The following is a 25,407-nucleotide window of genomic DNA, read 5'->3' on the forward strand; positions in this document are numbered from 1 at the left end:
TCCAGGGTCTCCCACAAGCTCCGGCCCCACCCTCTCCATAGAACCCTGGCTTCTGGTTAATGCCCAATCCTTGCCACCACAGGGGCTGGTGACCTGTCCCTTGACGACCTCAGAAGGTCACCCTGGAGTTTTGGAAGGGAGCCAAGGGACACGACTTGCAGGACAGAGCAGATGTCTGGGTCCCTACGTGTGGGCATCTGTCTGGCCGGGCCGGGGCTGCTGGGGGGGAATAACAGCACACCTAACCCCTGACTCCCTTACATTGTAGGGGCCCAGGCAGACCATGCACAGCAAATGGGCAAATAAATGAAAATGCCTGGATTGGCAGGTGCTGGGATGGAAGCAGAGGGGTGTCTGACTGGGGATGTGTGGGGGTGCTCCTGGTGGCCTCAGAGCACCCACCTCTGTGTCCCTGTGGAGGGGCACTTCCCCTCCCACTGCCTCAGACCCACCCGAGCCCTCCCTGCACCAGCCAGCCCCACCCCAGAGACACTGACGTGTGTGTGCTCCTCGCCCATCCGCCAGCGTAGGAGGCTGGGCTCCGTGTACCCACAGCCCCTTGGGAGAGCCAGCCGCGGGGCTGGGTGCAGGTCTGCAGGATGACGCGGCTGTTTTTCTCCTGAAACTTCTCTATTCTGAGTGCCACTTAGAAGCCGAGTCTCTTGGGCCAGTGACCTGCCTCCCGGCCTCCACTTCCTCCGCTCGCCCCTAGACTGTCACACCCTTGGGGACCGGGACAGGGATGCTGTAAGCTGGGCTGGGCGGAGTGCGGGCTGCCTGTACTGCCTGGACCAAGCTCTCTGGCCGCTGCTGAGCTCACCCGCCTGCGCCCTCTCAGCTTGCACGCTCACTGGTACACCCTGCATGCTCATAGTGCACACGGCACACTCACAGTGCACACCGCACACTCACGTGCACACGGCACACTCACAGGGCACACCGCACACTCACATGTGCGCACGGCACACTCACAGTGGACACCGCACACTCACATGTGCACATGGCACACTCACAGGGCACACCGCACACTCACATGTGCACACGGCACACTCACAGGGCACACCGCACACTCACATGTGCACATGGCACACTCACAGTGCACACCACACACTCACACGTGCACCCCACATGCTCACACTGCACTCCGCACGCTCACGCAGCATAGGGCTGTGTGGAGCTGTGGCTCAGGCATTTGGTATCTGAGGAGGAGCTCAGACCACTTGGCACCAGGGTGGATGCTTTGGAGGCCCCTGAAGGGAGGTGCATGACCAGGTCCTCAGGAGGACAGGGGGTGGCCTGTGGTGGCCCACAGTTGAGCATAGCCACCTCCCAGCCCTGTCTTATCTGAAGGAAAGTGTCCCCCAGGCCTGGGCCAGGGGTATCCATGCAATTGACCCCCACAATCCCCAGGTCTGTGGACTCCCAGCCCCTCAGGCCGTAGTGACCACAGGGTGGCATAGCCTGGCCTCTCGGGGCTCCCAGGGAGTCCCGCTCAAGCTGGTGGCCTCAGCCGGGGCCAGGAGAAGGTTTTGTGGGACTCCTGTGGGCAGCCCTGCCCTCGCCCAGTTTCCATGAGGGATGTGCAGAGGGGAGGAGGGCGTCCCGGCACCCCTGGCCATCCCTTCCTCGTTTGATTGGCGGGCACTCCGAACCGTTGCCCCCCCACCCCCCATTCAGATTCCCGACCATTCACTCTGCCACGTTTACTCCATCTACACGTGTTTCTGGTGAAGTTTTCCAAGTAAACTAGACACCAAGGTGTGTTACCCGTGAGTGTGTCGGCGTGCGTGGTCAAGCCAGTGTCCTTGCCACACTGGGCAGCATCGGCACTCATCGCGGCTGTCATCTGGCATGTTGACCATTCGACTTGCTGTCGCCCAGCATCTCCCTGGCTACGGTGTCCACTCGCTGTCTGAGAGCACTCTGTCCCCAGGCAGCTGGGATGACCGGTGGGGCTGCTCCTCTTGGGGGGGGGGTGCGTGCAGGGGTCTCTGCCGAGGGTCCCAGACTCAGTGAACTCGGATTCCCACGCCAGCCTCCTGTCCTGTGGGACTGGGGCTTCCAGCCGTGGGCCGGGTCCCCCTGATACTGTGCCCTTTGCTTTCCAGACCCTGACTGGGCCTCTTACACCCTCGGCGTATTCATCTGCCTGAGCTGCTCCGGGATCCATCGCAACATCCCCCAGGTCAGCAAGGTCAAGTCCGTCCGCCTGGACACCTGGGAGGAGGCTCAAGTGGAGGTACGGCCTGGGCGGGGCGGGAGGGGTCCCCTGGGGGCCTGCCCTGAGGGTCAGGCAGGTAACACCAGGCGATGAAAAGGGTGGTGACTGGGGCTGCGGTGGCAAGAGGGATGTGGTGTGGAGACCACCCAGGTGGGGTGCAGGAGGGTGGGCCTGACCCGTGAGCCCCTCGTGGAGGCCGTGGGGACACAGGCGGGGAACCGAGGACCAACACCTACTGGTGCTTCAGACCCCACTGCAGGGGCGAGGGCCTCGGGAGGCCTGGTGGCCAGCCAGTGACAGAAGGTGGCAGCTTGGTCGGGGGCCACCATGGGTGTGGGGAGTCCAGGTTTGGTGGCCCCGTGTGCACCCCCAACCTGAGAGTAGCTAGTTCACTGCTCTCAGTGTGATCCTGGTGACATCGGCCTCCCCAGGAACTTGGGAGAGGTGCAGAGTCCTGGGCCCCCACCAAGTCAGAACCTATGCACGCGGGACACTCACCGAGACACCCTGATGTCAGCAGGTCAGACAGGACATAGGAGGCCCCCCTGGGTGCCTTCCTGCAGTGGGCTCTGGCGCCGAGGCGGGAATGACACTTGTGGTGTGATGCCATGGTGGGAAGGAGGGAAGAGGAACCCAGACTCGTGTGCTACTAGGAAACCTCTGCTTTCTATCTGCAGATGCTCATGGGAAGGTGTGCAGAAACCGGCTGGTGCCGATGCTGGCTGCACAGGGGACAGGGGCAGGGACTTGAGTCCTCTGTGCTGTCTGCACCTGTGCTCTGCCCTTAAAACACAGTGCCTGAACTCCCGCTCCAAGGCTGGGTCTCGCCCTGGCTTCTCGCTGGGGAGTCTGGAAGGGGGGCTCCCTGCAGCCCTTTGTTCTGGGCTGCTGGTCAGCTGGGGAGTCCATGACTCCAGCCAAGCCAGACTAGCCTGGGGCATGAGTGTGCTCACCGCCCAGGACTCCTCTGTGACAGCTGCAGCCGGGAGCGGGCCCTGGGCGGGCCGCCTCGAGGGGCTCGTCTTTTCCAGTCTCTTCGTTTCTTTTCCTGCCCTTCCCCTAAACTTTATGTCCTATGACATCCCTTAAAACACTGGTTACTGAGATGGGACTCACATGCCATCACGTCACCCATGTAAGTGCACAAGCCTGTGGTTTTTAGTGTGTTCCCAGGGGTGTGCAGCTGTCACCATAGTCACTTCTGGAACACTTTTGTCACCTCGAAAGAAACCCTGTAGCTGTCACCCCGCCCCAGGCCTAAGCGGGCACACCTCTGCTTTGTCTGTAGAGTTGCCTGTTCTGGACATTGCACATGAATGGCACCATGCTTGTGAGGCCTCCCGCGGTGGCTTCTGTCACTGAGCATCCTGTGGTCACTGTCCAGTGTGTGGTGGCAAGCGTCTGGCCCCCCACGTGCTCACGAAGGCCGACACAGTCTGTGGTGTGGCTGGGCCACAGCCTGCACACTCCTCCGTCAAGGCACTCGGTGTCTCCCCTCCTCCCTGCCCTGGGTGGCGGGCTGTGCATCTTTCTGACACGCCCAGGTTGGACAAGTGCCCTGTGTGCTCGTGCGTGAAGAGCACCCCATTCCCCCTGTGGCTGCAGCTGGCCTGTGTGGAGAATTTTCCCTGACTAACCAGGCCTCTCTGGGTGGACACGGTGGGTCTCGTCCCCTCCCACTGTGACCCTCGGCCAGTGACCAGCCTCTGCGTCACCTGGGTCACGTGGAAGTCAGTGGAAGCTCCTGGATATGGAGGTGCATGGCCGGAGGCTGCGTGCCTGGAACTCCCCTGGCGCTGCTTCCAGCCTGAGCACGCCCCCCAGCAGGCCCACGGCCCCGCCCATCGCGCACAACTCCGCCCACGGCCCCGCCCACTGCTCACGGCCCCGCCCACTGCTCACGGCCCGCCTGCAGCTCTTCCTTTGCTAGGAGTGGGGGGCTGGTCTTCAGCTGGCATTTTCTTATCTTGAATGAAGTTGTGTTGGGTGACACGAGGGTCCTTGGTGTTTCCTCCCACTTTGTTACTAGTGACTCATTTTCTCTGGCCTTTAACCCTTTAAGGTACAGGCTGAAGACGGTTTTCTCAGTTGCCTTTTGCCTTTGCTCATGTGCTTTTGCCGTGGGAACTTTGTACTTTGATGTAGTCAAATCTACCAACCTTTCTCTTGTGGTTTCAGGGTTCACAGCAAGCGTAGGTTGGCCTCCTCCACCCCAGGGTTATTTTTACTCAAAGCAGCTTTATTGAGGCCTCATTCACACGCCCTGCGACTCACCCTTTTAGGCGCACAGTTCACAGGGCCGTGCACCCAGCGCCACCGTCTGATTTCAGAAAATTGTCATACCCCGAAACGAGCCCGGCCGGCCCCCACGGCAGCCGCTCCCCAGTGCCCCGTGCCCGGCCCGCTGGCGGCAGGAGGCCTGCGTCTTGTCTCTGGACCTGCCTGTCTGGGCATGTCACCCCAATGGAGCCACACGAGCACGGCCTCCTGTGCCTCTGTCCTCTCACTGAGGCCACAGGTATGTCGGCGCCTGGCTGCCCTCGTAGCAGCATAGTTTCCATGGTAGGGACGGGCCGCGCGTTCGTCCTCTGCAGGGTCTTGTTGTTCCCGCCGTTACCAGAATGCAGCTCTGGACTCTGCGTTTCTGTGTGGCACGTTTTCACGCCTCTTGGGCGGCAGCGGAATTGCTGGTCTTGTGCTGACTCTGCTTAACAGTCGAGGAACTGCCAGACTGTTTTCCCAAAGCCGCTGCACCTCCCCCACCAGTGACATGTAGGAATCCAGCCTCCCTGTCGCCCCACCGTCTCTGGTCTCAGCCAGCCAGTGGCCCTGAGGTTGAGCTCGCGGTTCTGACTTGCAGTTCCCTGGTGGCCGGTGGTGGTGGGCATCTCTGATGAGCTTTGAACGATTCGTATGTCTTCTTTGCAGAATGTGCATTCAGACCCTTTACCCATTTTAAAAATTACTGGTTTGTCTCTTAATTTTGTTACTAAGAGTTCCTTATATATTCTGGACAAAAGTCCCGTATCAGATACAGTATTTGTAAATACTTTTTCTCATTCTGTGCATTGTCTTTTAATTTTCTATTTTCAACAATATTTTTAAAATGTAAATAGTAGAGTTTATATTCTTAAGGAGCTAGCTATATATATTTTTTTTATTTTTTATGTTGACATAACGTAAAATTCCCGTTTTGCAGTGAACAGCTCAGTGCCATTTGGCACATTCACAGTGTTGGGCAACCGCCCCTCTGTCTGGGTCCAAAACATTTCCAGCCCCGGAGGAGACCCCACGCCCGCCCCAGCCCCTGGTGACCACTCCCCCATTTCCTGACTCGTGGATGTGCCTGTTGTAGACACTTCACATGAGTGGAATCACACGCTGTGACCTTTTGTGTCTGGCTTCTTCCGTGTAGCATCACGTTTTTGAGGTTCAGCACATCTTTTCACTTTCTTGATGGTAACCCTTGAAGCACAAAAGGTTTTAATTTTGAAGAAGTTGTAGCGTGCGTCCAGGCCACCCGCCTTCTTATGCTTTTGGTGTCATATCTAAGAAACCATTTCCTAATCCAAAGTCGCAAAGATTTCCTCCTATATTTTCCTAAAATTATTTTTTAAATTGTCCCATGATTTTTATCTGCCACTTTTATTATTTAACTTTGGAAAGAAATGTTCAGTTGGAGTTCCCTTTACTGGAAGGTGTACCCAACCCTACTTTTTCTCCGATGCTTTCCCAGTGTCCTAACCCTATGGATAACCACCTAATGGACAGTCCCCACTGGCCTGCAATGTCACCACTACTGTGCGTTACTGTGCTGGTTGAGCTGCTCAGCAGTGGACATTGGGTCCTGGTGGCCCCCTTGCTGCACCTTTCGCTGTGTCGCATTGAGTTACGCTTTCTGCTTGGCACCGGCTTTGTCTATGGTGGCGTGCCTGCAGGTGTCAGCATCTGGTAGGGACATCCTCATTTTCAGAACTTTCTAGGGTATTTTTGCTTCTTAATTTTAAGGTGAACTTTAGAATCGTTGCTGGCTTTAGAAAATTCTGTTCCTGGTTGTGTGTGTGTGTGTGTGTGTGTGTATTGCAATAAACTACACAGATTATCAAGGGAGAGAGTCTGCTTCCCGTCTCCCCGTCTGAGAACGCATGGGGGGCATTTTTGTTCGTGTTTCGGTTGCCTCCTCAGAAGCACGTTTTTTCTCTGTAGAGACTTTGAATGTTTCTCATTAGGCTAATTCTTAGGTATTTTGCCTAGTCGCTGTCGTAAACGGGTCTTTCCTTTGGTTATATCTTCTAGCAGATTGAGTTTTATACAGAAAAGAAATTGATTTTATAATTCTAATTTGGTAGCAGTCTTTTGCTGAAATGTCTCATCCCTGATTTTTTCCAGTTGATGTTCTTGGGCCACCCATATTCACAGTCCGATGGTCCTCAAAGCGCAGTGACTTTAGACGGAGGGGTTTCTCGTCCCCTTGTCCTCGAGGCGCCGCAGGGCCTCCCCACCCGCCATGGCTGCAGGTGTCTCCCACATGCCCGGCAGGTGGGCCTCAGGGCCTGTGCACGTGCTGTTTCCCCTGCCAGCGCCTCCTCGAGAGCCATCCCCCAGCCCCTGTGTGGTCACCCTCCACCCCCCGCTGCTTTCCTTCTGCTTTGGTGCAGTTTGTAATCACTTTCTGCCTTCCAGGGGCGTCAGCCTCATGTGGGCCAGGTGGCCTTCTCTCAGCTTGTCTCCAGGGCGCCCCCTGTGTCTGGTACACATTAGCTGTTCCCTAAATATGGGTCCCTTGAGTGAATAAGCCAGGCGTTGTGTGAGGCAGACATGGGGCATTTCTGGCAGAGGGCTCAGACCCTGCAGCCGGGTGCCTGTCTCAGGGTGGCCGTGGGGCTCAGACCCTGCTGTCCCAAGGAGGCGCTCCTCTCTGCACCTGCTGGGGAAGCTGGGTCTGTGGCCTTTCTCTCCAAACGGTTTCCCTGGGACAGGGATGGGGGTGTGTGGGGGACGGGAGTTCCCGTCAGGCAGTGGCCACGCCCTCGGGGCCCTGAGGTCTGCCCGCTCTGGGCCCCCAGGCGCTCTGACCCCTTCCTCTCTCTTGCAGTTCATGGCCTCGCATGGGAACGATGCTGCGAGGGCCACATACGAGTCCCAAGTGCCATCCTTCCACTACCGGCCCACGTTTTCCGACTGTCAGTAAGTAACAAAGGGGCTTTGTCTGCGTCACTGGTAAACAGTGCTGGGTCCTGGCCTCCACCCCCTGCTTGGCTCCCAGAGGACCAGGCAGGGGAAGGGCGGGGAAGCCGGCTGGCTGCCACACTGTGCGCAGCCCCTCCCGTGCTTGGTTTGATTCTGGGCATGGCAGCTGGGGGAGCCGGGGACGTGGGGAAAGGTCTGGGACTCCTCTTGTGTGTCCCCTGGAGGCCTTACATCAGTCGCTAACCTGTGTGAACCTCAGTGTCCCCTTCTGCCCACACCATGGGGCCTTGCGCGACTGTCCAGCCTGTATTCCCAGCCTGGCTGCCTCTGACTGTCCCCTCTCCCATCCAGGCGATGGCCATCCCTGCGCCCATGCCCACGTTTGCCCCACCTGTCCCCAGGCCCACCTCCAGTGACACTCCCGCCCCCTCTGGTCTGGCTCCCTTTTGTGTTTCTGCTGAGGACCCTGTCTCTGGTCACCCAGAGCTGGGGACCCTGAGTGCTTTCCTTGGGTCCCGTGGGCTAGGGCTCCTCGAGGGGAGGGTGGCCCTCAGATGCTTTCTTCCCCACGCCCAGCACAGGGTGGGCACACCTGTGGGTGCGTGCGAGGGGCAGAGGGCCCCCATTCTTGGGGTACTAGGGGGCTGGGGCAATCAGCTGTCCTGATCCTTCTGCGGGGGGCTCCTGGGAGACCCGCCCCCGTCACAGGAGCTGCTGCTCAGGCCTGGCCTTCCTCCTGTCCCCTCCTCTCCCAGCACTTCTAACTCCCAAATCAGCCCCCAGGACGCCCCGGCCTGTGTTCCCAGAGCAGGATTGGCTCCCAGGGTCACTCAGAACCCCCGGCCAGGCCTCTGCTGCCTCCAAGGCACTTGGAGATGAGCGGCTCCTGATGAGGGGGCCCTGCGGCCCAGAGGGGTTGGTCCCCGCATGACAGAGCCCAGTGGAGGGCCAGGCCCGGCCCTAAGGGGCATGGGTGCCAGGAGAGGTGGGGTCTCAGAGATCCCCTCACAGGGGGGTATCAGCAGGTAGATGTACCCCGGCAGCCATAAGTCCGGGACGGTGGCAGGGGGTGTGTGCACCAAGCTCACTGTGGAGTGCCTGCAATGGTGGAGGTGGCATGTGAATGTCTGTGTAAACTGTAGAGCGCTGTGGAAGGGCAGGCGGATGCATGTGAAGCCTATGCATACTGTAGAGAGGTGTGCAATGGTGGGAGGTGTGGTTTGAATTCCTTTGTAGACTTCAGGGTGCAGCCTCCGACTTTGCACACTTTGAACAGGTCTCCTTGCACGACTGGTCTGCAGCAGCCTCCAGGAGGCAGAGGCCTCAGTTTCCCCAGCTGTAAGGCCAGGAGGTTGCCGCCTGGTACCAGGGTGTCATGGGGACAGAACGAGGTGACGTGAAGCGTGTGACCGAGTCTGGGCCAGAGTGAGTTCTCTGGACACAGTGGTCCCTCCCTCCCTCCTGTCTGAGGCTCGGAGCCCCTGTGAGCTGGAACCCAGGGAGAAGCATGCAAGGCTGAGGGTCGTTTCCGGTGGCCGGCCATGACTCAGGCTGTCTTCCTGTCTGACCCCCCCCCCCCCCCCGTACCCTTGAGTTTCGATCCTGATGTGGGGGACAGACAGTCATACCACTCCTCTCAGTCTTACTCATGGAAACCAGCCCCCCGCCTGCTTCCTGTGTGATTGGGGTGGCAGGGGGTCTGGTACAGAAGTGCAGCAAGCACCCCGCTTCCCAGCAGCTGTGGGCCGGTAGGTGCCCCTCGCTCACCGGGTCCCAGCGAGTAGTGTCCCTGCTGAAAAGAGTGCTGTGTTCGCTTCCGGGGGCCTTGGTGACAAAGCACCACAGAGGAGCAGCTCAAATGAGAGCTCAGTGTCTCCCGGTCCTGGAGGCTGGACATCCGCGAGCAAGGTGCACAGGGTGGGGCCTCCTGAGGCCTCTCGCTGGCGTGTAGACGCATCTTCTCCCTGTGTCCCATGTGGTCATCCCTCTGTGTATCTGTGCCCAGATGATTTCCCCTTCTTATGTGGCCCCACGTCAGGGCCACCCTTTCCAGGATGACCTCATCTTAATTTATGAATCTGCAACCACCCTGTTCCCAAACAAGGGCCAGTCTGAGGTCCTGGGGGTTAGGACTCCAACAGGAGGTTTTGGGGGGTGGACACAATCCAGCCTGTAACAGCCTCAGGAATCCCACAGATGACATGATGGGGCTGGAGGGGGCAAGAGCTGAGCGGGAGTGTGCTGTGCCCTCTATACCCAGTGAAAGGGAAGGAACCACCTGATGCACTGCTCCTGTGTGACAGGGAAACCGAGGCACGAGGGGGTCACGTCCCCAGGAGGCAAAGCCTCAACCCAGAGGCTGGCGCAGTGGAGCTGGGGTGAGAGAAAGGCGTCCAGTAGTGACAGTCAGAGGCCAGAGCCCAGGGGCAGAACCGCAGGCAGGAGGCAGGACCCCGGCACACCACGCCTCGCGCATCCTGCCAGCCACGTTTGTCAGGGGTCATTTCAGCAGGTGCCCTCTGGCCGCCGGGCTGCACCAGCCTTGGGGGCACAAAGATGTCTGGCGCCATCCTCGAGCTGCAGGTGCCAATGGGGGCAGGGTGGGAGCAGACACCTGGCATCCCTGCCCTCCTGGCACCCGTCCCACCTCCTGGTTGTCTCTGGGTTGAGGGGACCCATTTTGACCCCAAGGGCCCTGACGGGATGCTGGTGGGGGCCTGGTTCTCCAGAGCACAGGACAGACGCTGGGGCCCTCACGTGGTTTCATCCTGGCCCCCCAGACACCATCGGTGTGGGTGTGGGCACTCCCCCCTCGTCACAGGTGTGCAGGAGGCTGAATCAGGTGGCCTCAGGCGGTCAGGGCCCCATGCCATGGCAGGGCCAGCCCAGGCAGCTGGCTATAGGCTGACCCCATTCATCGGGACAGCTCTTCCAAGTGGGATGGGGACCACCCCTCGCTCCCCCCACCAGCCCGTTCCTGTGGCTGCTCTGGGAAGCTTCTGGGCCTGGGGAGGCCCTTGTGTTACAGATAAGAAACTGGGTGCAGGAGAGGAGCTGATTCCCTTGAAGGGGTTGAGCAGCTTCTCCCAAAAGATAGATCACGTCCTCACCCTGGCTGTGAAGGGACCTTGTTTGGAAAGCGGGGCTTTGCAGATGACATGGAGTGAAGGGTCTCGCGTGAGGTCATGGTGGGTGAGGGCAGCCCGACTTCCATGCCCGGTGGCCTCATAAGAGGCAGGAGAGGGTCACTGAGATGGATGCCACAGACGAGCAGCTCAAATGACAGCTCACTGTCTCCCTGTCCTGGAGGCTGGACATCTGCGAGCAAGGTGTACAGGGTGGGGCTTCATGGGGAGGCCCCGTGAAGAGGGCGGGACTGGCGGTGCGGCCACACACCAGGCAGCCTGCGGCCCCAGAAATGGGGGTACTTGGACACCTGTGGGGCTCCAGAACTGGGGGGTTGTGAACTCTTGTTCTGAGATACCCCATGGGTGAAGACACTGAGTACAGCCCAGAGCTGCTGTGGGGGCTGCTGTGGGGTGGATCGCACCCCGGCACCCAGGTCCAAGCCCAGCGTTGTGGCTGAGCGTGGGCCAGTGAAGCCAGAGGCTTCCTTCTGTTCTGTGCGGCGTGAGGGGCTGGAAACAGAAGCAGCTGGGCCTGGGGAACGTGCTGAGGCCGAGCCCACCCTCCCCCTGGGCCCACACCCTGGGCGGATGGCGTCTTCCGAGGTAAAGTACAGCTCTGTGCAGTGGAGTTTAAACCCGTACGAGTGAGAAATGGAAACAGAGGCCGTGGAGCCCAGTGGACGCCATGCCGGCCTTGGCACATCAGCTGACAGGGCAACGCCTCCTTGATGGCCTGAGAGCAGGGGTGGGGTGAGAGGGCTGAGTGGGAGCGAGGGAGGCAGCCACCCGCTGAGGTGGGGGAGCTGACACACGGTCAAGCCCCCTGGGGTCACAGAGGGTCCTGTGGGCACTGGGAGAACTGAGGGAGCTGGGACGTGGGGTTTGGGTGTACACTATCCTGCCTGGGGACTCCAGGCTGTGGGGTGGCCAGCGGCATGGCAGGAGGGCACACGGAGTGTGGGTGGGTGAAGGAGCCAGTGGCTCTCCAGAAAGGGCCAGAGTGGTCAGAGGTATGGGCTGCCCTCTCTGTGGGTCAGGCCGCCCTGCCGGGCGGGCTTCCTGCTGCTCTAGCTCTGCTTCCCTCCCTGAGACCTGAGCTGCGCCTTAGGACCCAGCTGACCCCGGGGATGGACAGGCGCCCACTGCGGCTGGGGGCTGGGCCCAGCCTCACCTTCCCCCACCGAGCTGAGTCCTGCCTCACAGGCAAAGGGAGAGTCGGCCTGAACTCATGCTCAGGAAGGCAAGCCGGTCACAGCAGCTGCCACGCTGCACAATTCGCCCACACGAAACGCCCAGAACCCACAAATACAGAGACAAGCAGTGGACTCGTGCTTGGGGGCCAGGGAGTGAGTGCCAGTGGGTACAGGTTTCTATTCACAGTGATGGAATGTTCTGGACCTAGATAGTGGTGCGGGGAGGACTGCACAGCTTGTGAATATAGTATGAACCACTGACCTGAGCACTTTAAATGGGTGGATTTGATGGTATGTGAATTCTCAGTTTTTTAGAAAGGGGAGGAACTGTCTCATTAGCAAACACGTTTAAAAATCACAGCTGGTAGCCCTCACCCTGCCTTTGGCGAGGCCGTGGGACGTGTCCAAGGCCACTGTGAGCAGTGCTTCTCTCAGGAGCCATGTGTTGTTGCCGCGGTCAGGCTCGGGGAGCGTCCCCGTGGCGTCTGCTGGACCGTGGGGCCAGGCTCTCCTCTCCGCCCTCTCCTTCCCCAGCCTCCTGCGGGAGCAGTGGATCCGGGCCAAGTACGAGCGGCAGGAGTTCACCAACCCCGAGAGGCAGGAGCCCTACTCTGCAGGTAAGGCAGGCCCCCCTCTGCCTTCCCCTCGTGTGTGTGTGTGTGTGTGTGTGTGTGTGTCTGTCTGTCTGTCTGTCTGTCTGTCTGTCTGTCTGTGTCTCTCTGTTTGTTTCCCTCTCCCAGAGCTGCAGAATTATTATAAACCTGGGTAGCAACTGGCGAACTGGCCTGAACACGTGTCCAGCTCTTGGCCTGCTGACATTGAGCTGGGTGGCCTGGTGCTTAGTCCCCTGACAGAGAGGGTGGGGGGTGGGGACCCGCAGGGCTGCGGCTGGGCTCTCCTGGCTGGTGCAGGAAGCATGCAGATCTCTGCTCTGGGGTGGCCTGCAGGGGGAGTGGGTCCTGGCGGGGAGGGCGGTGGACAGGCCTCTGGCCCAGCTGTGGGGCAGAGGGAATGCTGTGTAGGTGCCCCAAAGCCAGGGACGGGCCTGGCTGCCTGGAGGCTGGCAGCACCACGGCTTCTGCTGCCAGGAATAGACTCCTGGTCAGAGCAGGGGAAGCACAGGGTGTGAATGGATATACGCTCTGTCTGTCCCCGGGCAAGCGCTCTATGCCGTCCACACGGCCGCTTGCGGGGTAACGCTCCCATGTCCAGGCCGTGGTTGCAAGGCTGGGAAGGGCTCTGCATGCGGCCAGAGGGTCTGCCTCTCCAAGCCCCCTGCCGGCACATGGCCGGTGTATGGTATTGATTCGATTCCTGTCCACTCCGGACAGCCACTTCCTCCTGTGATGGTCCCTATGTGGAACATGGGCGTCTGTGTCTGTTCAGCTCCCGGGACCCCCCACGATCCGTCCTGGCCTGGACCCCGGGAAGACTTAGCCTGGGCTCCTTTGTGTCCTGGGCATAAACATCTCAGCACCTGATAACATGACATGCAGCCTCATTTCAGAAGCGGGGGCAGGATGGGCCAACACAACCGTACCACTGAATTTCTGTGTTTTCACATCAGGGCGCTCTGGTTGTAAGCGACAGAAGTCCAGCTCAGGTATAAGGAGAACAGGATGGCGACTGGCTTCAGGAACAGCTGGATCTAGGGGTTCCGTTAGCACTACCAGGACGGCTCGGCCCCTCGGGGTCATCACCCACCCTCCCAGGGCAGTTTCCCTCCAGCAGGTCCAGGTCATTTAACCCCTCATGCAGGTTCTCTGACCAAGGGACATGTGTGACTTTCACAGGAGTGTGAGGACAAGTCCCGTCTCGGGTTCTGGCTGGTCAGGGCTGGGCGTGTGACCCTGTTGCGGTGACCAGGGAGGTGTGACACATGCTACCTTGGGAACGAGGAGCGCTCCTCACAAGAGACGGGGTCTGGGTTCCGAGTGGGGTGTCACGTAGGGTGGCACGCCCCCAGGTCTTGTCTGTCGCAGCCTTTGGGGGACAAGGGAGCGCTCTTCTGGTGTGTTTGGGGTCAGCCGGGGCCAGGTGTTTCCCTCTGCCTCCTGCCACAGCTGGGGAGCTGGTGACAACGGTGAGAAGCTGCCGTGTGTCCCTGAAAATAAGACCTAGCCGGACAATCAGCTCTAATGCATCTTTTGGAGCAAAAATTAATGTGAGACCCAGTATTATGTTTTATTATATTATAGACCTGGTATTATATTATATTTATATTATATTATATTATATTATATTATATTATATTATATTATATTATATTATATTATATTATATTATATTATATTATATTCCCAGTCTTATTTTACTATAAGACTGGGTCTTATATTGATTATTGCTCCAAAAGACGTATTAGAGCTGATGGTCCGGCTGGGTCTTATTTTTGGGGAAACAGTAGGCAGCCTGGTGCCCCAGGTGAGCCATCAGCTTCACATTGGAGACCGGGCTCCCTGCCTTTGCCATTCGTGCCTCCTTCTCTCCGAGGCCTGGTCCCCCGCAGCCCTCCCAGCAGCCCCCAGGCTCATAGTCCCCTCCCGGCTGGCCTCGGCCTCCGGGCATCCTCCTTGGTCCCCACAAAGGGGCGGCGGCTGCTGTTGATGGCGGAGCCATGAGGGGCTAGTTACAGGCCCCACACAGGGACCCTGAACGAAGCACTGTGTCCCCTCCATTTCTTTAAAGCCATCGCTCTCAGGATGTTAATGCCACCTCCTCCCCAGGCCCTGTGCCTCCCTGCAATGCCCCTCCCAGCCAAGCCTGAGATTTATAGGAATGGAATCCCGGTCCTCTGCCTCCACTGAGACCTTCCCTAAGCCACCCTCAGGGCAAAGCCACCCCCAGCATTACGTGGGGAGGTGCCCAGTGCGTTGGCCCGTCTGGGCTGCAGGGGTCCCAGAGGTCCCGTGTGAGGTCCCTGCCTGCTCAGCCTCCGAGTGTCACCTGCTCATGGCAGAGGCCCCTCTGTGCCAGTCATGCCCACCCGTCCCCTCCCAGGATGGAGGGCAGCACCAGGCACAGCCCTCCTCTCCCCACCAGCCAGCCTCGGACCACCTGGCTGCCCAGCACCTGCAAACCCCCTCCCGCTCCGCCACTAGCACCAGTGTTCAGGGGGACACACGGCACCATGTGCTTCCTGAGGGGGACTGCCAGCCCCTGCCCTGTGGGTATCCCTGGAGGAGTGGGGCTTCCCGTGGGCACTTCCTGCCCTGCCCCTGGATTTGCCACAGAGCACTTTCTCACCCGCAGAATGCGGAAGTCCCAGGAGGGAGGGCGATGCAGGGTTTGGGGAGGGCCTGGGCCCCGACCTGAGCGTCTCAGGCTGCTGGGGTGTGAGGAGCCTGCCCATAGCTCTGGTGGTGCCCGGGGCTGTTGGAGGTGGAGACAGTGGGTTACCACAGTGCCGGGCCGACAGGGGGGCCAGACGCCAGACTGCTGCAGGGTGCAGGGTGCAGGGTTCAGGGTGCAGGGTGTGCCTGCCCGAGGAGCTTGTCCCGCCCAACAGGGCTCCTGCTGGGGCCTCTCCTGAGCCTGGGGCTTCACAGGAGGGTGTCCTGCAGCCAGGCCTCTGAAGGGGCGGTCCAGGCGGTATCCCAGGATTCTAGCCACAGGATGAAGTCGATTTCCAGGGTTCACAAAGACAGAAAGAAGAACTGAACCAGTAAGTAAGGAGGGGGGAGGGGCAGCTTTCTTACCGTGGAAATCCAGCCTACACTCATGGAAGACACACAGAAAGGGGAAGTGCGTTTGTGGGACCCAGTGACCCCGTCGTAACAGGACCCACAGTGGGCGCCCCGACCCCAGGGCAGAAGTCAGGAGACAGGACTTGTGGCCTCAGGGGCCTTCCCCAGGACACTGCTGAGGACAGAAGGGCAAGCTACTAACTTCCCACTGGAGAGACCAGCAGACCCCCTTCCCGGGTGCTGGGTCCCTGTCACCACCACGGGTGTGATGACACTCACTGAAAATGCGTAACCTACCCCAGTCATGAGAAACGTCATTCAAACGATCCGAAGGACTCTGCACAGGGCACCTGCCCAGCAGCCCTCAAGAGTGTCAAGATAGAGACACGGGGGCCGGCCCGGTGGCTCAGGCGGTTAGAGCTCCGTGCTCCTAACTCCGAAGGCTGCCGGTTCGATTCCCACATGGGCCAGTGGGCTCTCAACCACAAGGTTGCCGGTTCGACTCCTCAAGTCCCGCAAGGGATGGTGGGCAGCGCCCCCTGCAACTAAGATTGAACACGGCACCTTGAGCTGAGCTGCCGCTGAGCTCCCGGATGGCTCATTTGGTTGGAATGCGTCCTCTCAACCACAAGGTTGCTGGTTCGACTCCCGCAAGGGATGGTGGGCTGTGCCCCCTGCAACTAGAAAACGGCAACTGGACCTGGAGCTGAGCTGCGCCCTCCACAACTAAGACTGAAAGGGCAAGTTGGAAAAAAAAGTCCTGAAAGTACACACTGTTCCCCAATAAAGTCCTGTTCCCTTTCCCCAATCTTAAAAAAAAAAAAAAGATAGAGACACCGGGGTGCAGGGCTCCGTCAGCGGCGTCCGTGTCCTGGGGAACAGGGACCTTAGTGCTGCCTCTGTGAACAGGATGGCAGTTTGGACAGGCGTGTCACATAAGGCTGCATCTGTAGCAGGCGGGGTCTGCCGCGATGTCCCTCTCAGTAACCAAGTACCCCTGTCTAAGCACTGGCAGGCCACACAGAACCTGGTGTCAGGGAGTGAGGGTTGTGGCGAGGGCACCGGGTTCCAGGTGGACCCCGACGGGCAGGTGCCAGCCTGGCACACCCCACTGCCTGTTGTCTGCCTGCTGCCTCAGCCAAGGTCACGGGTGAGTGGGAGGTGCCTGGGCCAGGCCCCCTGCGGTCGCTGCCAGCTGGGGCTGACCCTGGGTAACAGCTAACAGCTGCTCCTGGCTCCCTCCTCACACCCACCCGCCTCCAGCCAGAGCCTCAATGGTGGCCTTTCAGCAGTGGACAATGCCCCCGGTTGTCCAGAGGGCCAGGCGCCCAGGCCAGCCCCAGTCACCGACAGACACAGCATTTCCTGCCGAGGCTGTGGAACCCTCTCGTCCCCTAGGATCTTACCCATCTCCTTATGCACCCCCGGAAGCGTTAAGTGGCGTCGGTGCGGGGCATACAAAGGGCACGCAGCACTGCTGGGGTGGCTGCTGGGGTCCAGTCAAGGTCATTCTGAGCTTGAGCTGGGAGGTGGAAGGGGCCATCGCTGCCCCCTGCCCCCCGTGATCCAAGCAGGCTCCCTGCTGGACTCGGACCGTGAGCCCCACTTCCCAGCAGCGTTTTCCATGTGGGGTCGGGCTCTGCTGTTCTTGTGTTGGAGCCGGTGCGTGGGTTTCAGGGTTTGGGGCATGTGGACAGGGAGGGGCTGGTCCCCCAGCCCAGCTCTGCCAGGAGCTGGGCGCCTGTGTGGGGCACTCATGGGTCTGGGGTGGGCGGGAAGACTTCCTGCAAGCTGGTGCCCTGTTGATTGGGGAGTGTGGGCGTCTCTTCCCGTGTGTGCTCACTCTGGGTGCTGTGGGGGGTCACAAACAAGGGGGTCGTGGTGACCCAGGAGCCCCAGCTCAACCCCCTGGGTCCCCAGTGCCCTGCTGGTCAGGCAATGTCTCTGGGTCCTGGATTCTTTGTGCACAAAATGGGGCACAGGTCAGCGACCCAATAACCGGGACCCACAGCCAGAGACCTGCCAGCTGGCCCCCCACTGCAGCCCCGTGTCCAGCAGAGCCTCCTGGCAGCTGCTGGGCGGGTGCTCGTGTTGAATGAATGAATTAATGAATGGATGAACGAAGAAATGAGAGAAGACAGGTGAGGAAGTGCCCCTGTCACGGGCACCCGTGATAGGAATGATGGCGTCAGGTGCCTGAGCACATGCTGTGGACACGCTGCAGCCCCTGGGGGCCAGGCACTGAGGGGGCCCCAGGGGACTTGAGCTTGGGCTCAGGGTCAGACAGGCTCCTTTGGGGAGACACTCCCCACCCCTCCTCCTCAGAGGTGCTGATCAGTATGGGGTCGGGTCAGCAGTGCCCAGACAGCCCTGGGACACGGACACTGCCTCCTCTGCCCACTGCTGCCCAGGCACAGCCCTTGTGTGTTCACACGTGTGTTCACACATGCTTACATGCCATTTATCACCACCTGCACTTCCGAGCATGTATTCACGTGTATGCTTTTAGCCGCATGCGGTCACACCGCCTCCACTGGCACATGCCAGGCGGAAGCACACGGTATGGGGGCCCTGCCTGGGAGGGTCACCCCGGGACCTGGGCACAGGACACACAGACTGGCCCACCCTTACTGCCCCCTCCAAGCAAGACCCTGTGCTCCCTGCTCCAGCTGTAAAATGAATGTGTAACTTACACGCACACGGGACAATTTACATGACACATGCCTGATGCAGGATGCAGTCATGTGAGCTGTGACAAGGGTGAGGCACAGGATAGGGCCGTCCCCCCAAACTGCAGTGCGTGTTGGCCACCAGCCTGGGCAGCCCGGCGTGTTCCATGTCCAGCACGGAGCTTTTCCTGCCGCCGTTAGATGGGACCCACCGTGGCAGCCTGGACGTGGTCACTCCTCGCGGTGCCTGTACCCACAATGCAGCTCGTTTCTCAGTGCAGAGTGGTGCTCGCCGTTCCCACAGGCTGGTCGCCGGCCGAGGGACAGCGGGCTGGGCACAGCCACTGTCTGTTGCCCCCAGGCTTCCATTTCTCTCTGGGTGGTATCATGTTTCACTTTCTAAGAAAGTGCCGCTGTGTTCCAGGATGGCCGCAGCATCCTGCCGTCCCCTGCAGCACAGGAGGTTCCGGGGCTGTGTGTTTGCCCACACTTGGGACGGTCAGTTTTGGGGGTTTGGTCTGGCCATTCCAGTGCGTGTGCAGTGGTCTCTCATGCTCAGAATCTCTTGCTGAGCCTGTACCAGGTGCAGCACCAGGGTTTGCTGTGTGGGCGTGGCAGTGGGCTGGCTCCTCGCACACTGTGGACACAGCACACAGTAGGTGCTGGCACACAGTAGGGCCCAGCACAGAGTAGGCGTGGGCACACAACAGATGCTCAGTAAATGCTGAGTGAGCCATCTGGCCTCTACCCCAGAGTGGGCCAGTTCTTTAGGAGACTGCTCACAAGCCAGGCTCTAGATTGTGCCAGGAAGCCCCGCTGGGCACTGCCGCACTGTGTAGCCTGGAGAGGCCCCCGTGTGGGGTACCGTCCGCAGGAGTCGTAGGGCCCGGAGTCTGCAGGTCCAGACGCTCGGGCCTGGGCCTCCCTGAGTGAGGCCAGGGGCTATGGCCTGGAGAGCCTGGGGCACGCTTGGCAGGCATCCACGCTGAGGCTGACAGAGGACACTGCCTTCAGGCCAAGGTCCAGACAGCTGTCTGTCTGCTGGGACCACGCACATCAGGGATCCTAGCCATGCCCCCCGAGAATTCCTCAGCTGCTTTCCCAGTGCCTGTGGATAGGTGTCCTGGCAGCTGGCTGTTGGGAGCCAGACAGGCTCAGGCACGGTTCCCTTTGTCCGTCCATGTGGCCTGGGGCTGTGTAACAGAGCCAGTGCAACAGTGTGGGGTCAGGAGCTTGGCGCTAACCCCCTGGCTGTCCCACCCAGTCCGCCTGGCGTGTCCTCAGGCCCTGCTGCCCTCTGCTGGGCCCTGTGGGCAGTACAGGCTGGCCAGGGGTCTAGGTGTCCGAGCACCAGCTTCTGCCGGGGCTCCCGCTGGGCCTGGGAGCCACCCACCTGTGGCTGAACCTGTTTCCTCTCTGCATAGTGGGGACAGTAACAGGCTGTGCCTCAGAGGTCCTCCTGGGGGTTAGAAGAGAGGATGTGTGTCGGGTTGGCGGACAGCGTCCTTGCGGGCCTTGGGCACTTGTGTGTCCCTGCTCAGCTAACATGGTCCTGGGCTCAGATCAAATGGTAGCCCCTACCCTGTTCCGTGGACTGTCTGACCCCTGTCCCCTCTGACTGCATCTTCTCCCACCTGACCCCTGTCCCCTTTCTCCTCAGGGTACCGAGAGGGCTTCCTCTGGAAGCGTGGCCGAGACAATGGGCAGTTTTTAAGCCGGAAGTTTGTGCTGACTGAGCGAGAGGGGGCCCTGAAGTATTTCAACAGAAATGATGTGAGCTGGTCTGGGGGCTGGGAGGTGGGGGCGCCGGTCCTGGGACAGTCCTGCTCTTCTGTTTGAGGGCCTGTAGTGGCTGGACATTGGCCCCTGGACAGCACTGCCTCGTCGTCAGCTGCCCTCATGCAATTCCTGGGAGCCACGCTTCCCCAGTCCAGGGACACCCCCCCCACACACACACTCTGGGGCCAGGCCAGGAATGGGCATGCTGGGGGACAGAGGTCATGAGCCCTTCCCTGGCAGGCGCCCCCAGGCCTGAGAGGAAGAGAGGGGACTGGCTGCGGTCAGCACATGGGGTGACCATGGGGGTGGGAGGGTGCTGAAGGCCCTGTAGCTGGCAGAGACCCCAAGACCAGTTCCAGGTCAGAACATCGGCCGTGATACAAACAACAACGGGAGCTCATGGCCACACCCTGCTGCCCCTGCCAGCCCCCTGGCAAGGAGAGAAAGGAAGTCAGGTGCAGGACAGTGTGGGGGATGTGGGGTGGACCAGAGAGTAGCCGCGTGCTGCAGGGCCAAGGCAGGCTCTGCCTGGATGCTGAATGCTGAGCACCCATCTGTGTCACCTGTGGGGGGGGGGGATGCTGTTATTGTAAGCTTAGACCAGGGAGCCCAGGCCCAGAGAGGGTAAGAAACTTGCCCAAAGCCACACAGCACGGCGGGTGTGCAGCCACCTGGCACTGAGGCCCTGCCTGCTTCCCAGGCCAAGGAGCCCAAGGCCATCATGAAAATCGAGCATCTGAATGCGACCTTTCAGCCTGCCAAGATCGGCCACCCGCACGGCCTGCAGGTCACGTACCTGAGGGACAACAGCACACGCAACATCTTCATCTACCATGAGGACGGGAAGGTGGGTGCGAGGGCCGGGCTGCCGTGCTGTCTCGGGGGAGCCCAGGGGCCCCCAGCCCACTCCCCCAGGGCCCTTTGCGGGGACCTCGGGTCCATGTGGGAGAGCGGGTGGCAGCTGGTTGGCATGTGATCCGCAGGGACCCCCTGCGGCCTGACGCACCTGCCTTCCCACCCAGCACGTCGGCGGCCAGGCTGGGCGGGATCCCACGCAGAACCCCCATCTGTCCTGGTGCCCCACGGGGCCCTCCTTTTGTTGATTTGGTTTCCACACTACTTTTATCACAAATGTGGTGCACAGTGTCGGAAAAGTCAATACTTGTACGAGGCTTGAGACACAGAGGTCGGCTCCCCCCTCCCCCACGCCCTCCTCCTGAGGCAGCCACCCTTCAGGTCTTTGTTTTCCTTACTGTGGTCAAACACACACAACGTAAAACGCGCCATTTGTACCATTTTAAGTGTCCAGTTCAGGGGCGTTAAGCAGATTCGTGTTGTGAAGCCGTCAGTCTTCACTTTTCCATCTTCCCAAACGGACACTCTCCCTCCTGGCGCCTGTGCACAGCGCTGCTGCGGACGTGGGGTGCAGGTATCTTTGAGACCCCGCTTCCAGTTCTTTTGGGTGCAGACCCAGGAGTGGAATCGCTGGGTCACCTGGTGATTCTGTGTTTAATTATTTGAGGACCCTCCACACTGTCCCCCACGGCAGCTGCACCGTTTCACGTCCCACCAGTGTGCACAGGGCTCCATTTCTCCACATCCTCGTTGGCACTTGTTTCTGGTGCTGGGGTTCCAGCCACCCCAGTGGGTGTGCGGCGGCCTCTGGTCATCATCCCCGTTTCCCTCATGCTCGGGGTGAGGCGCCCTTGTCACGGGCTCCGTGGCCATTCGTGAATCTTCCTTGCAGAAATGTCTGTCCAAGTTCGTCGTGCACATAGAACGGCGTAGTTTGCTTTTGGTTGTTGAGTTACAGGCTTCTCTATATATGCTGGATATGAATCCCTTATTGGATATAGGATTTGCAAATATTTTCTCCCATTTTGTATGGTGGCTTTCACTCTGCAAACTGCCTTTTGATGCACAAAATTTTTAAATTTTCATGAAATCTAATTTGTCTGTTTTTTCATTTATTACCTGTGCCTTTGGTGTCATAATCAGGAAATCATTGCCAGGTTGAATGTTGTGAAGCTTTGTCCTGTTTTCTTCCAAGAGTTTTGTTGTTTCAGGCCTTCCATCTAGGTCCTTGATCCATCTTGAGTGAATTTGTGTGTGTGATGTGAGGTAAGCATCTGACTTCATTCTTTTGCACGTGGACACCCAGTGTTCTCAGCACCGTTTCTCAAAAGCCTGTCCTTGCCCATCAAGTGGTCCTGACATTCATGTCAAATGTCATTTGACCGTATGTGCGAGGGCTTATTTCTGGGCTCTCTGTTCCGCCACTGGTCCGTGTGTCTGTCTTCGTAGGGAGTTTTGAAATCAGGACATGTAAGTCATCCAGTGTTGTTCTTCCTTTTTAGGATTATCGGGGTTTTTCTGGTTCTGTTGAGATTTCGTATCAATTTTATCAAATGCTTTTTATGCATCAGTTGAGATGATCACGTGTTTCCTTCCTCTGTTCTGTTCATGTGTTGCATTGATATTGCTATGTTGGCCCGTCCTTGTGTTCCAGGAGTAAATCTCACTCGTCTTGGCGTAGGACCCTGAATATGCAGCTGATTTCTGTTCGCTAGTATTTTGTTGAGGATTTTGCATCAATATTCATGAAGGATGTTGGTCTGTAGTTTTCTTTTTCTTGTAGTGTCTTGTCCGACTTTGGTATCAGGGTTATGCTGGCCTCGTAGTGAGGTAGGGTTTCCCTCCTTTCAGTTTTACACAGAAGTCTGAGAAGGATCAGTGTTAGTTCTTTAAGTGTTTCATAGAATTCACCAGTGAAGCCGACAGGCCCAGGGCTTTTCTTTGTTGGGAGACTTTTGCTTACTGATTCAATCTCCTTATCAGTTGTAGGTCTATTCAGATTGTCTATTTCTTTGTGATTTAGTCTCGGTAGGTTTAGTGTTTCTAGGTATTTGTATTTCACACAGGTTATCCATTTTGGGGGTGTACAGTTGTTCACAGTACACTCTTATAATCCTTTTTATTTCTGTGGAATTGGTAGTAATGTCTCACTTTCACTTCCGATTTTAGTAATCTGAATCTTCTCTCTTTCTTAGTCCATCTAGCTAAAGCTTTGTCAATTTTGTTGATCTTTACACAGAACTAACTTTAGGCTTCATTTATTTTATCTATTTTTCTATTCTCTATTTCATTTATCTCTGCTCTAATCTTTATTATTTTCTTTCTTCTGCTAGCTTTGGGTTTAATTTGTTCTTGTTTTAGTTCTTTAAGTTGTCAAGTTACGCTGTTGATTTAAGATTTTCCAGTGTCAGCAGTTATAGCTGCCAGTTTCCCCATTAGTGCCACTATTGTTGCGTCCCATAGTTTTGGTTTCCTGTGATTTCATTTTCATGCATCTCTAAGTATTTTCTAAATTCCCTTCTGATTTATTGTTTGATCTGTTGGTTAATTTCCACAATTTTGTGAGTTTCCAAGTTTTCTTTATGTTATTGATTTCTAATTTCATCCTGTCACGGCTGAAGAAGACACTGTGTCCGACATCTTTTTAAATCTACTGAGACTTCCTCTGTGGCCTCACATCTGGTCTATCCTGGGCAATGTCCCACCTGCACTTGAGAAGAACGTGTATACTGCTTTTGGGTGGTGCTCTGCATGTCTGTTAGTCTAGCTGCTTTATTGTGTTACGTCCTGTTTCATTAATCTTCTGTCTGACTGTTCTATCCATTATTGAGAGTGGGTATTGAAGACTCCAAGTATTGTGGTAGAACATTTTCTCCCTGTGATTCTCTCAGCTTTCGCATCATGTATTTTGATGGTCTGTCATGAGGTACATGAATGTAATACCAGCTTTTACATTAATAATTGTTTTTTTCTTTATGTATTAGTCTCTTAAATAATGTCAAAAACAAAACATAACTTTATAAACCATTATCACAATTATACTCGCTTTTAGAATTGGCCTTGTATTACCCTTTCTGAGACCTTGACTTCTCCATATGGCTTCAAGGAACTGTCAGGCTTCTCTCAGGTCACCTACAGGACTCCCTTGAGCATTTCTTGAAGGGCAGGTCTAACGGTCAGACTCCCTCGGCTTTTGTTTATCTGGAATGTCTTGATTTCTTCCTCCCTTTTTTTTTAAATATAGAAAAATATGTGTTATTTTATTTATTTATTTTTTTAATATTAGTTTCAGGATCTTCCTCACTTTTGAAGGACAGTTTTGTGGGATATAAGATTCTTGGTTGACAGTTTTTCCTTTGAGCACTTTCAGTATGTGGGCCTTTGTCTGCTGGCCTCCAAAGTTACTGATGAGAAGTCTGCTTATGGGCTATTTGAGGACCCTCCTATGTGATGAGTGACTTATCTCGCTGCTTTCGAGATTGGCTTTTGCAAAGTTGATTATGATGTGTCTCAGCCTGGGACCCTTTGAGTTCATCTTAACTCGAGTTCGGTGACATTGCAGCAACGCTGGCCTGCCCTGGAGTGGGCAGGGCCTGGAGTGGCAGTGCCCGGTTCCTGTTGGATCCGGTCTGTAGTAGGCGGGTTCCTTGAAGGGTGTGGCCAGGGCCCGTGGAGAGGCCAGAGGAGAAGGCAGTGTTGGAGGTGGGTGTGAGCCTGGTGGGCGGGGCCCTGGGCGGGGCCGGGTGCGTGTGGGGGTGACAGGAGCGCGCTCTGGAGCCTGGTGATCAGGGAGGAGTAGGAGGGTTGGCGGGCCTGCAGGCGACCCCTTGCTGGCTCTGGCCAGGTAGCAGCAGAGGAAGCAGATTGTTGGGTTCATCAGGGTTGAGGGAGCCCAGCATGGAAGGGCCTGGGAGGGTAGGTACCGGCAGCCTCTGTGGGAGGTGTGGCGCCAGGGTGGGCAGGGATCCCAGGAGTATGAGAACACTGTGGCATCACCACGTTGTGCCCCAGAGCTGTTCTACCCTCTTTCCCTCCGAGGGGCACGGGAGGGGGAGCTGGGCTGCGTTTTAAATGGATGAGCCTTCTTCTGGGCAAGAAAACATGAGGGCAGAAAACAGCCCCAACCGAGCCCGCCTACTGCTCCAAGGGGGGGGGAATGGCTTGTGCGTCACCCCTACCTGCTGTCCCCCTGCCCTGCCCTAACTACATGGTCTCCGCCCAGGTCACCTCAGGGGGCCTGTGCCTGCCCTTGTGCCTGACACCCCGAGAGCCCTCATCCCAGCATGGGCGCAGGGTGGGGGTGGCCGGAGTGGGCGGTACAGCCCACCCTTGACCCTGCCGGGCAGTCTGAGCTCCGGGGCGGGGGTGGTTTGGAGGAGTGAGGGCCATGCCCCGCCCCTGCCCACGCCCTCCCCTCCCTTCCCCGCCCCCCCAGGAGATGGTGCACTGGTTCAACGCGCTCCGTGCCGCCCGCTTCCACTACCTGCAAGTGGCCTTCCCGGGAGCCTGCGACGCCGACGTGAGTGGCTACTGCTGCCGACGGTGCCCCTGGGGTGGGCTGGGGGCTGGCCCAGAACCCATAGGGACCCCAGGGACCCCTGCCACTGACGTCTGAGGCCCCTGAAGTGACCACAGCCATCCTTCATCCTGGGGCATTTTAGCTTAGCTGCATGGGGAGGGGAAGCGGGG

General features: G+C 58.1%; 1 protein-coding gene across 5 annotated transcripts in view; it reads left to right on the top strand.

Annotated features, from left to right (window-relative positions):
- ADAP1 (ArfGAP with dual PH domains 1) overlaps nt 1-25,407 on the top strand; it is a 46,054-nt gene that overhangs the window by 17,373 nt on the left and 3,274 nt on the right. For 4 of the 5 annotated variants that reach the window (XM_074314066.2, XM_074314069.2, XM_074314067.2 and 1 more), the window contains exons 2-7: nt 2,109-2,239; nt 7,317-7,408; nt 12,267-12,349; nt 19,745-19,857; nt 20,564-20,710; nt 25,154-25,237. In XM_074314066.2, the coding sequence (XP_074170167.2) occupies nt 2,109-2,239; nt 7,317-7,408; nt 12,267-12,349; nt 19,745-19,857; nt 20,564-20,710; nt 25,154-25,237 (650 nt within the window). The remainder of the gene's footprint in view (nt 1-2,108; nt 2,240-7,316; nt 7,409-12,266; nt 12,350-19,744; nt 19,858-20,563; nt 20,711-25,153; nt 25,238-25,407) is intronic. The other variant, XM_074314068.2, reaches the window with a different exon arrangement.

The sequence above is a fragment of the Rhinolophus sinicus genome, chromosome 5 (genome assembly GCF_057876585.1).
Source record: "Rhinolophus sinicus isolate RSI-liver-muscle chromosome 5, RSI-T2T, whole genome shotgun sequence".
Classification (NCBI taxonomy): domain Eukaryota; kingdom Metazoa; phylum Chordata; class Mammalia; order Chiroptera; family Rhinolophidae; genus Rhinolophus; species Rhinolophus sinicus.